This window comes from Myotis lucifugus, unplaced genomic scaffold (assembly GCF_000147115.1).
Source record: "Myotis lucifugus unplaced genomic scaffold, Myoluc2.0 scaffold_3, whole genome shotgun sequence".
Taxonomy (NCBI): Eukaryota; Metazoa; Chordata; class Mammalia; order Chiroptera; family Vespertilionidae; genus Myotis; species Myotis lucifugus.
This window is the reverse complement of record NW_005871051.1, coordinates 16,841,784-16,853,033: the sequence shown is the minus strand read 5'-3', so window position 1 is coordinate 16,853,033 and position 11,250 is coordinate 16,841,784. Positions and strand designations below refer to the sequence as shown.

The 11,250-nt window shown below is 44.5% G+C and overlaps 1 protein-coding gene across 1 annotated transcript in view; it reads left to right on the top strand.

The window, feature by feature from the left end:
• Nucleotides 1-10,186: 10,186 nt before the first annotated feature.
• The window catches only part of IGFBP5 (insulin like growth factor binding protein 5), an 18,359-nt gene continuing 17,295 nt past the window's right edge, over nt 10,187-11,250 (top strand). Inside the window, exon 1 of the mRNA XM_014464549.2 lies at nt 10,187-11,110. Within this exon, the coding sequence (XP_014320035.1) occupies nt 10,908-11,110 (203 nt within the window). The 5' untranslated portion in view covers nt 10,187-10,907. The remainder of the gene's footprint in view (nt 11,111-11,250) is intronic.

Here is an 11,250-nt window from a genome sequence, read left to right as displayed (position 1 = left end):
ACAAGAATGGCATCAACCTGTGAAGCATCATGGTAGACAGAATCCTAAGATGACCCCCAATGATCCATGTTGGTAAGACCTGTAATTTGCTTTTAACCACTAGTATATGGCAAAGGTGATAGAATATCACTCCTGTGATTATGTTACCTTATATGGAAAAGGTGAAGGGATTTTTGAAGACGTAATTAGTTTGAAGTTGACTTTGAGTCAATCAAAGGTAAATGACCCTGGGTGGTCCTAACCTTATCAGGTGAGCTGTTTTTTAAAAGATCTAGGTGTTCCCTAAAGGTAGAGATACTTTTGGTGTGGGTAGAGGGGCTTGGTTTCTGGGTAGAAGGCAGCCACCTCCTCTTTCCTAGGAGTCCTCTCTCCCATCCAGTCCATTCCAGCTGTTTCAAATATTCATTTCTCTCCACACAACCCAATTTCTTGCCACCGCAACATGATGACCAGCTCTTGACCTTTTTTACCAAGATCAAATCAAACAGGTGCTCTCTTATCTCTTCCCAGCACCGGTTCGCTGCCTTCCTGAGAAACTGAGTATGGTTTCTGGCAATAACTTGAGTAATGGAGGCGATCTCTGCATAGTGCCTTCCCTCTGGGGTTTCATGGGTATAGACTCTATACTATAGAGCCATGTGTTTGTGGATGATCTCCAGATCTCTACCCCCAGTCCTGCTCATCACGGACCTCCCGTATTCTCTGTGCTCGGGATAGCTTCTCCAGATGTCCAACTCCCCTGAGCCACCTCTCTTCAGTACTTTGTCTGCCTCAGTAATCTACCTCCCTCCCCATCCTCCCAGATGTCCAGACTCTGGAAACTCATAGTCCTTTATCTTCTACTTTCCTCAAATATTCTTTATTGGTCACCAAATTCTTCCTTCATAACATAAAAGAAAATATCTACCTTCCTACTTATTATTTGGAAATGTTTGAGTGACTTTTCAGAGTGTGGTTAGAAAGAAGGTCCATAAACATAATAGTGTACCTGAAACTGAAGAGTTATGTTTTTATTTTATATTAAAATGTAATCAGTGGAAATGGAGGAAGTGGAGAGAGCTATGTATATGGGGCAAAATGGCCTTGAAGTAATGGTTGTTCAGGCTGAAGGATGGGCATATAGGAGGTTATGACACTATACTACCTACTTTTATATATGCTTGAGTTTCTTCTCCACAATACAAATAAAAAAGGGTTTTTAAATAAAATTAAATATCCAATTAAATCTTTTTAAAAGAAGAAGAAGAAAAGAGAGGGGAAAAAAGGGTGAGATGAGGGTGAGCCAAAGCTGTTTTCACCATCACAAAAGGTAACAATAGGCTGAAAGTAAATGCTATTGCCCCTCCTGAACCCATGTTTCTCCCCAGTCCCCACCGGGCCTACATCCTTCCTGTGTTTTGTCAGGGGCTGTGTGTATGTGTGACATCTGTTCTCCAGCTGTGAGAAAATAGCTAAGTAGATGGATAGATACATACGTACATAAATGATGCCATCAATCATTAAATTATGAGTGTGTTTCTGTTTGCAGCCATTTCTTTTTAGCCAATAACAATTCATCTCTGGGTCCCTAGAATACAGAGCATTGTCTCCCTACATTTCACACTCCAATTCCTGCCCAAGTCCAAGATCTATACAACTTGGGACATGTTTTCAAACCAGGAGCTATACAATAAAGGTAGTCACATCTTTTGGGCCTGGACTAGAGGTCTGTGGACAAGGAATTGTCATACCAGATGAAGGAGGCATGCATCACACTTTTCTGAGGACCTAATAAAATCCTGATATCTTTCCAGATCTGTGGCTCCTCATTTAGACTTGGCTTTCAACCTCTAGAGCAGCGGTTCTCAACCTGTGGGTCGCCAACCTGGGGGTTGAAACCCTTTTGGGAGTCGAAAGACCCTTTCACAGGGGTCGCCTAAGACCATTGGAAAACACATATATAATTACATATTGTTTTTGTGATTAATCACTATGCTTTAATTATGTTCAATTTGTAACAATGAAAATACATCCTGCCTATCAGATATTTACATTATGGTTCATAACAGTAGCAAAATTGTAGTTATGAAGTAGCAACGAAAATAATTTTATGGTTGGGGGTCACCACAACATGAGGAACTGTATTAAAGGGTCTCGGCATTAGGAAGGTTGAGAACCACTGCTCTAGAGTAATATTGACCTCACTGGTTTCTTCCCAGACTCTCAAAGTAGAATTGGGTCCCATTCACTCCAAAGTCCCAGCACTGGCCAAGCCCCAGAAATGCTCAGAGTGCGCTCTACATGTCTCCAACACACATCTTCACCCCAACCCCCACCGGCACCTCCTCCCTCCGCCCACACCCCCACCCCAACCGCTTTGCCATCTGGCTGGGTTTCTAACTGGCTGTGGAAAGCAGGTGATTAGGGAGGATGTAATAATTATCAACAAAGGAAATTAAAATGTGTTTGGTTTTATTGCTTTTGCCTTTAATATTTTGGCAATCTAGAGAAGATAACTAGATTGAGAGAGGAGAGAAGCTGGCTACTGAGAAAGCAAAAAGAAAAAATGGAAAGTAGAAAGGAGGAAAGTAACAGACTTTGTTCATTTATGGAGTGTCTGCTGTGTGCCCACTGCTGTTCTAGGCACTGGGCAAGACAATGTGCTCACAACACGAAATCATTTGCTCTCATGGCTTTCTCTAGACATAAACAGGTCTGGAAAGACAATAGAATAAAGACCTGAACATTCTGGCTATATATGGTAAATACCCCCATTTAAAGGTAGTTGAAGAAGCTGTTGTGAATAATAATAGCTACCACTTGAGTGTTTTCGGATTGAACTGTGTGTCCCCTTCCAAAATTCATAGGTTGAAGTCCTAACCCCCAGGATGTGACCTTATTTGAAAATAGGGTCATTGCAGATTAATTAGTTAAAATGAAGTCATACTGGAGTGAAGTGTACCTTGAATCCAGTATGACTAGCACCAAAAAAAGGAAAAATTGGAGACAGACATACTCAGGGAGAATGCCATGTGAACACTAGAGTTATGCTGCCACAGCCCAGGGAGCTACCAGAAGCTAGGAGAGAGGCCTGGAACAGATCCCTCCCTAGAGCTTGCCAACACCTTGAGCTCAGACTTCTGGCCTCCCAAACTATGAAACAATAAATTTCTGTTGTTTAAGCCTCTCGGTTGGTGGTTCTTTGTTATAGCAGCCTTAGCACAGTAATACACTATGTACTAGGTGGTGTGCTAAGTGATTTACATAAATTATCTCATTTAACTCCCACAAAACCCATTGAAAAGTACCACAGCCCAAGTTACAGAAGAATAAATTGAACCCGAGGCAGGTTAAGTCACTTGCTCAAGGTTGAGCTGCTTTACTGAAAAAGAACAGTGCTACTCAAAGCTTGGTACTCAGGGACACCTGCCCTCCAAACCCAATCTGCCCTCATTGGGTAAATCCCACATCTCTCTCCACTCAGGGTTTTAAATCTTTCAAAGGTTGTCTCTTTGGTTGGCTTATGGTTAAGATGCTTCCATTGTCTGCGTGGTGGTCAAATTGGTGCCCTTTCCTGTTAAGGCTACACAAGCAGCAAGACCAGTGAGTTGTGCTGTTTATGCTGCACGTAGTATCTAACCCCTACCTCCTCATTTACCAAAAAATTGGTAGCCAACTCTCCTGGCCTCATGCCATCTCTGCATGCAACCTCCAATATACTCCCCAAACACACAAACGAACACACCCATACACAATCACACATACATACAGACACCAGCCATAAGGTGCAGATTTTTCATGTTATTTGTTTGTTAATTTGTGGTTTTGTCCAAGGCTTGTCATTCAGTTGGATGCAGGTTCCTTATCTCAGCCTTCTATCCAGCTCTAAAAGGTATTTTTCATTTTCAAAGGCATCAGAGCCAAGTAACAGCATTTTCATTGTTATTTGCTAATGGGCTGAAAAGCAGACATGGACTTGGTCCTGAGACAACATGCAGTTGCTGAGTGAAGGCTGGCTGACATGATGCTATGTTACAAAAGTGAAGGTTTTGCAGTACTGTTTTGTTTTGCAAGTGACTTAAGGGGTTTTCATGGGTAATTTTGATTATCCTTAATTTTCGTATTTCAAGCTGACTTTAACCACTATATAAGCCATGACTCCACTGTAGTTTTGTTAAAAAATAGTGGGAGAATTAAATCATCACCCAGAACATGAAACATGTGCATGCCAGCCCAAAGAACTCACACTGTAACAGTTAAACCATAATTACAATGAGTAGTGATTTTTTTTTCCAGCAACACATCAACCAAACATCAATCAACACACTAAACTAATTATTGTCATTTTGCATTTTGTTGGATTTGTAGTTTTGATTGAATTTATTTACATATTTGGATTTTACACTGAGATAAGCTTACGGAGCTTATACCTTAATATGTTTGTAGATATTTAGGTTACACGCCAATTAATGTATTTTAAGTTCAACTATAGGAGTATATTGGAATTTAATTTTCTCTTAAAAGAGTCCACAAATATTTATTTGAGACATAAATGGGTGACCAGACTAGTATATAAAGGGATAAAATAGAAACACATCACCATGGACATTACCACCAGTCAGAAGAATACAGAAATAGAAATAGGGGTTTAGAAAGATGTTGGGATGATTAGGGGATGGTAAATATTTTTCACTCAAAAATAATTTAAGTGCCTTCTGTGCTAGGAACTGAACTAGGGGGCTCATGACCAAGCAGTAGGGAAAGAAGGAAAAGTGGAAATACGATACCAAGATGAGTAAGATCTTGGGTCTTTCAAGACTTTCAATGGAAGGGGAAGACAGGGCAACAATAGTAAGATTGGTTATGCACCAATGAGGTTCACATAGACTGCCTCATTCAAGGTTCACAACAATGCAGTGTGGTAGGCAATGCATCCCCCCATTTTATTGATGATACACAGAGGACTACATGGGATAAATGCTGCTACCCAGCTAGATGCCCTCAGGGAAAAACACATCCAAAGTAGATGTGATTTCATCTGGGTCCTTAACTATGACTATCAGATTGAACAACTTGTGCAAAGACCTGGGGGCATGGAAAAGCCGGGTTTCTCTAAAGAATGACACAAAACATAGGTTGGCCCCTCTGAGAACATGGCAGAGTCAGCTGTTTTGAAGGGGTTTAAGCCCATCTCTGAACCCTGGTAATGGATAAAACCATGTCACTGGACCCATCCTTTCCACTCATAGAAAAGCAGTGTTTCCTGATGGCTTGGAAATGAGGCTCAACTCTCTCAAACAGGGCCCACAGCAGTGCAGGTTGTGCACTGCACAATAACAGCCTCCTCCGAGTGGCCATGTTCATGTAGCAGACACCATAGATACGTATGCTCATGATGACAATTTCCTGGAAGGGCTAGTAGAGTTCCTTGTTCTAACAAAATCTGTATTTTATAACAATATTCTAACAAATAGAAGTAAAGTATCTTGAGGGAAGGCCCCATTTCCTAATTCACACAAATTTGCCCCATGGGCTAGTGGTGGTAAGCTAACTCTTATCTCTTCTCCCTCTTGAACTGTAATGAAACCTAGATTCCAAGCACTGTAATTGTGCTTGGCTTTTTCATGGCTCAGATGCATTCTATCAAACTTGCTTCAAGCAGCTAACACTTTCTCTTTTTTCCTATCCCATGTGATTCCATCTTTCCTACCTAGCCCATTTCTATCCCCCTAGTTCTGGTTCTACCAACACTTCTTCTAATTCACAACAGATCACTTTTCCTGGTTCATCTTATTTTTCCAAAATTCAAACACAGTTCTGGGATTGTCCACTATAGAAACCCCAGAATCCCATGGTCCAAGAAGATAAGAGGCCTCCAACCAGAAACTATGTAGGGAGCCTCCCTTTTCTGCCATATCTCTCTGGAATGGCTCCAGAAGCCTCCTAAACATCAATTCTTAAAACGATTAACTTATATATTGCTCACAGAAATATAAATCACTCTGAGTCATACTTGGCTTCAGCTCCTTCAAAAGTCAGCCAGAGGGTCAATGCAGACTCTAATTAAATTGCCACCCATAGCAAATACCTCTACAAAATTAACTCTAAAGTAGCACGTAGTTTCGCCCTCAAAAATGGTTCTCACTCTGTTCTATAAGAAACTTCATGGAAAACCTGGAAAAAGCATTGTGCAAAAAAGATACAAATCTATTTCAGGAATGTGGCTACCTCTGGGGTTGGGGGGCGGGGCGTGCAAAGCAGGGACAAGAGCAGGAAGTAGGCTGTTCTCTATACCACTGTATTTCTTTTGAACAAAATCTCAAATGAGAATGGTGAAATGTTAACATGTGTTGAATGTGTGTGGTGAGTAGAGGATATCTGTTATGTCATCTCCTGCTCTTTGAATGTTTGAAATATTCCATAATTTACATTTTAAAATGTAAAAAGTACATTTTTATGCACTTTAACAAAGACTATATCCTAATTATTCATGAGAGAAGCTTTAGGGCATTCTATGAACCCAAAGTGATCGTGTTCTGTCCTCCTAGATCTGGATCTACCAGAACCTGGTGGACCTGGACTATGAGGTAAAGTGACCATGAATAACGCCTCTGGTGAGCCTTGGAGGCAAAGGGCAGTGCCGAGGCTGGGCAGCACACAGTGGGCCCACAGGGTGAGTGCGGCCCTCCATCCCAGCTTTTGCTTCCCACATCCCACCGGGTTGTTAAAGACTTCCACCAGTCTCAGCCTCTAGCCTTCTGGAGAGGAGGCGTGCATTCAATGATGTATCCATTCTGCCACCTAGCCTTCATCCAGGTCATTACAACAAAGCTGCCTCAAACAGCTCTTCTCCCAATCTTGCTGAATTTCCCTTGTCTGGGGAGGGACCCGAGAGGCTAGGGTACTTTATTTCTTGAAGGTCACCACACCTTGGTTCTGGGCCAGGATGAGGCGGCAGCATTAGTATGCCTGCTGTGCGTTGGACTGGGAAAGAAACTGATTCCATCACATAAGATCTTTAAAACAGAATAATTACTCACTGTGGAAAATGGTGGGCAAATCTGCCTGAGAGAGTGGTGAGAGCAATGAAGACAAGAGAGAATGAAGACAAGGCCCTTAGAAGACATTTTTCCTTTCCAACCAGAGAAGCCCAAGATATGTTATGTACTATTAGAAATCCAGCATTCCCAATCCAAGCTATCAGGCATCACCCTCGCCTCAAAAATGACCAGAGGAAAGGACTCACACTTTATAGAACAGAAGTGCTACGCACCCTTTGAAAAGTAGTACATGTAAAAGCACAAATCTTTTACTTGGTTGCATGTGTTGGAGTTTGGTTTTGATACCCAGTTAATTTTTTAAAGGAATGGGGAGGGGTGATCTCTGAGGGACGGCCACAAGTGGATGATATTTAACTTCTTCCTTCTCCAAGAAAGATGTGGTTGAAAGGCATCAAAACTCAAATATGCCAGAGTCCAGAAGCAGAGAGTTGAGAAGCAACTGGCCGTGCAGGGAGGGGGAGTGAACCATGCCCCTGACATGTGCATCTGGCAGGAATAAATGAGCCCCTCCCAATGAAGTTCATCGATGCAAACTATTTTTTCCAGAAGCAATCTTCTGAAGGTGATTGTGAGCAGATCTAGGTCTTCAAAATGGAGGGCAAGGGGAATGAAATCAAGAAAGGCTCGTGGGCATTCCCCAAACCCAACTTCCCATAACAGAACCTCCCATTCCACTGTCATCCATTAATTATGGACTTGTAACAGCAAACCCATCTGACCAGTATCCCACCTTTGGACAAAATTACTTTAGACAATCCCAGGCTACTGCAATTTCTTTCTCATGCCCTCCCAGGGAGCCTACCTGAGGGGCCCCTGGACAGCAGCTCATGTCCCATCAGCTCTCACCCCTCATGACTAAGCCCACATCAAAGTCTGGACACGGCGTGGGCCCTTACCATTTACATTTCTGCAGGGTCCCCTCTCTCCATGGCCCCCTCTGCCGCCCTACCCCAAGGTCCTGCCACAACCCTTCTGTCTCCCTATCCTTGTCGTCTTCTCCATGAATCATCCCCTCTTCCTTTTACCTGTCCTCACACATTTTATTTTCCAGCCACTGGAAGTTGGCTAGACAAAAAGACATGTCACTGGAGGCCGTCTCTCTCAGAACAGAGGGTGGTTGGAACCAGGCAACTCATGTTTCTCTGGAAGGAGCACCACAATTTCCCCATTCATCTTAAATGCTACCAGTGTGCCTGGGGTCGGCTTCGCTGCCGAGTGGGTGCAGAAATAGGAGCAGGGGGTGGAACACACAGCACACTGTTCGGCCGCTGTTCTAGTCTGAACTTGACACAAAAAAGAAAATAACACATGACCACCCTCACTCCTCAAATATTTCAACCAAATTTTTCCCTCCTAACTTACCAAGCGCCCAGACAGAGGGGAGAAGAAATGATGAAGAGCCTCACTGGTTTTCTTTTTCTTTTCTTTTTTTCTCCTTTTTTTTTTTTTTTTTTTTAATCATTACACATAGACCCTCCTCCTTCTCCCAGCCAACATCTAAAACCCCTCTGGCAATACAAGCAAAAGCAGGACTTTAAACTTTAGCCTCATTTTTTAAGCTGTGCCTTTAGGCAAGTAGATAGTGAGAAGAGAGATCAGAATCTGGGAGTGTTAACAGCCTAGAGAGAATTGCTCCTGACCCAAACCAGCAAGAAAAATATTTTCTTAAAAGCAGTCCTGCAGAAAGAATTCTTATCATAGATAAGAGTGCAGTCTAGTGGCAAACTTCATGAAATGCAGCCCCTTCCAAAGGAACAAGGGAAATGTAAGAAGCAACACTCCCACCCCAGTTTCTCCCAAATGGGGCTGCAAAGATGGGTCATTTCCTTTGACCTGGCAGTGAGGGCCATAACCTGTCCATGTCAGTTTCAGAAAAAAATAAATAAAATTGCCACGTTCCTTCTTTGAAGACTTTAGCTTTCTTTCATTTTGCGAAGGAGAGAAGGAGTCCACGGTGTCTGAATAGACTATCTGGTGTTTCAAATGGGATAATAATGTTCCTGGTCAGAATCTCTTCAGAGTAAGTCCTGTGGCCTGTCAGCTCATATTGTTGGGACATTCATGTGTGTGCTAATTAACCTGAGAACAGGGTGTCTTTCTGGACTGTCACCCACCCCCTCCAAAGATGTGGCCCTGCTCAATAGAAGTGCCCCTTTAAAAAGAGGTGGAGGGAAAGAATTATTCCAATCTGCCTTCCATCTAAAAATCCCACCCAGGACACTTTAGATCGCCAGGCAAGATTTTCAGACTGAGCATTTCTTCCAAGTGCCAATCTCTGTAACTCACTGCTGTGGTCTGACTGCCCCTGCAGGTGCACACAACACACACACACACACACACACACACACACACACTCACACACACACACACACACACACACACACACACCTTCTCTGGGCCAACAATGTAGCAGAAGGAAAGTGGCCGCGTCTTGCTTGACCATATGGCCGAAGACAGTCACTCCCCCAACAACAGAAACTCTTGATTAAATTCCCCTTCCCCAGGCTTTAGGGGAGAAATCCAGTTTTTCTTCTTTTTCTTTCTTTTTAATTCAGGTCACCACCCATCACTGGCCATCCTATATTAATAACCCCAACACACACACACACACACACATACACACACCTTACATGGTAACTTAGACACCAGCAAACTTAGACACTAGCAGACAGCCATTTACCAAAACTTGGGAAGAATTTCTTGGGCACCGTATATATCCAGTTGGCTAATAAAAAAAAAATACTTCTCCTCCGGCCTGGGCCTGGGCTAGTTAAGGGGCGGGAGGGGAGACGAGACTGAGTTACTCCTCATTGTGTCCACCTTGCACAGAAGAACCCTCATCGCCACGACCTCCCCCCCCCCCACACACACACACACACCTCCTCCTCCCTCACACAGCCCCTGCCTGGTCCCCGGTGCCCCTTTCTTACATTCCGGGGGGAGGAGGGTGCTGTTCCTGCAGCGAAGGGGAGCCCCTGTGTGTCTCGAAGGCCTCTCCCCACCCCCACTCCGTGTGAGTTCGCACTGCAAAGCTCTTTGGCATCCTTGCCTGGGTTGGGTGTTGGGGAGCTCAAATTGCAGCTACAAACTGGCTGGCAGCCAGGGCCGTGTATTTAAAAGCGCCTGCTCCACCGGAGTCGGTAGTCTCTTTGGAAACTTCTGCGGGGGTAAAAGAGCTAGGAAAAGCTGCAAAGCGGTTTGGGGTTTTTCCTCTTTTTTGCTCCTTCTAATTTCCCTCTCCTCCGTGTGCACCCTTCTCCGGGATTCGCGCCGAACCTGCGAATTTCGAAGAGGTGGTTGCAGAGTGGGAGAAAAGAGGGGTTAGGGTTGGGTGTTTTTTTTTTCCTTTCTTTCTTTCTTTCTTTCTTGATTTCAATATTTTCCCCTGCCCTCGCAGCTGCAGCCGCCACCTTTTACCTGTTCCGCGGCAGCCGCGCGCCGCTAGCAGCTGAGGTGTACTTTAGATTTTAAACAACATTTTTGAAGACAAACCTCTTTTTCTCCACCCCACCCCTCTCCTCCACAGCCTCCGAGCTCTTTATTCCGGGGGTTGCTTTGGGGCGAACAATTTTTGGCTTTTCCCCCTGCAGTTCTGACCAGGTCGGGCTTGGGGGCTGTTGGTCCGGTGCGTGCACCTGGCGCTGCTCTTTCGCCCTCAACCTGTTGCAAGTCTTGAATCCCTGTGATCGGGACTTGCTTGCAGGCACCCCAGCCCTCTCACTCTCCCCACATTTTGCAATTGTCTGGGGGAGGGCGCCTGCTCTACCTGCCAGAATTTTTTTTTCAATTTCCCCGGCGCCCTCCTAGCCCCTTTCTCCCCGCACTCTCGCTCTCCTGCCCCGCCCCGAGGTAAAGGGAGACTTGAAGATGGTGCTCACCGCAGTCCTACTGCTGTTGGCCGCTTTCGCGGGGCCGGCCCAGGGCCAGGGCTCCTTCGTGCACTGCGAGCCCTGCGATGAGAAAGCACTGTCCATGTGCCCCCCCAGCCCCCTGGGCTGCGAGCTGGTCAAGGAGCCGGGCTGCGGCTGCTGCATGACTTGCGCCCTGGCCGAGGGGCAGTCGTGGTCAATGTGCTGGAAAAAAGGGACACGTAATACTTTCAACAATAAAGGTTTATTAAAAAACAACAGCTTTGGCTCTGCAAAATAATCCAGCAACCAAAGAAAAGGCAACAGACGAAATGAGAGAAGTTATTTGCAAACAACAGCTC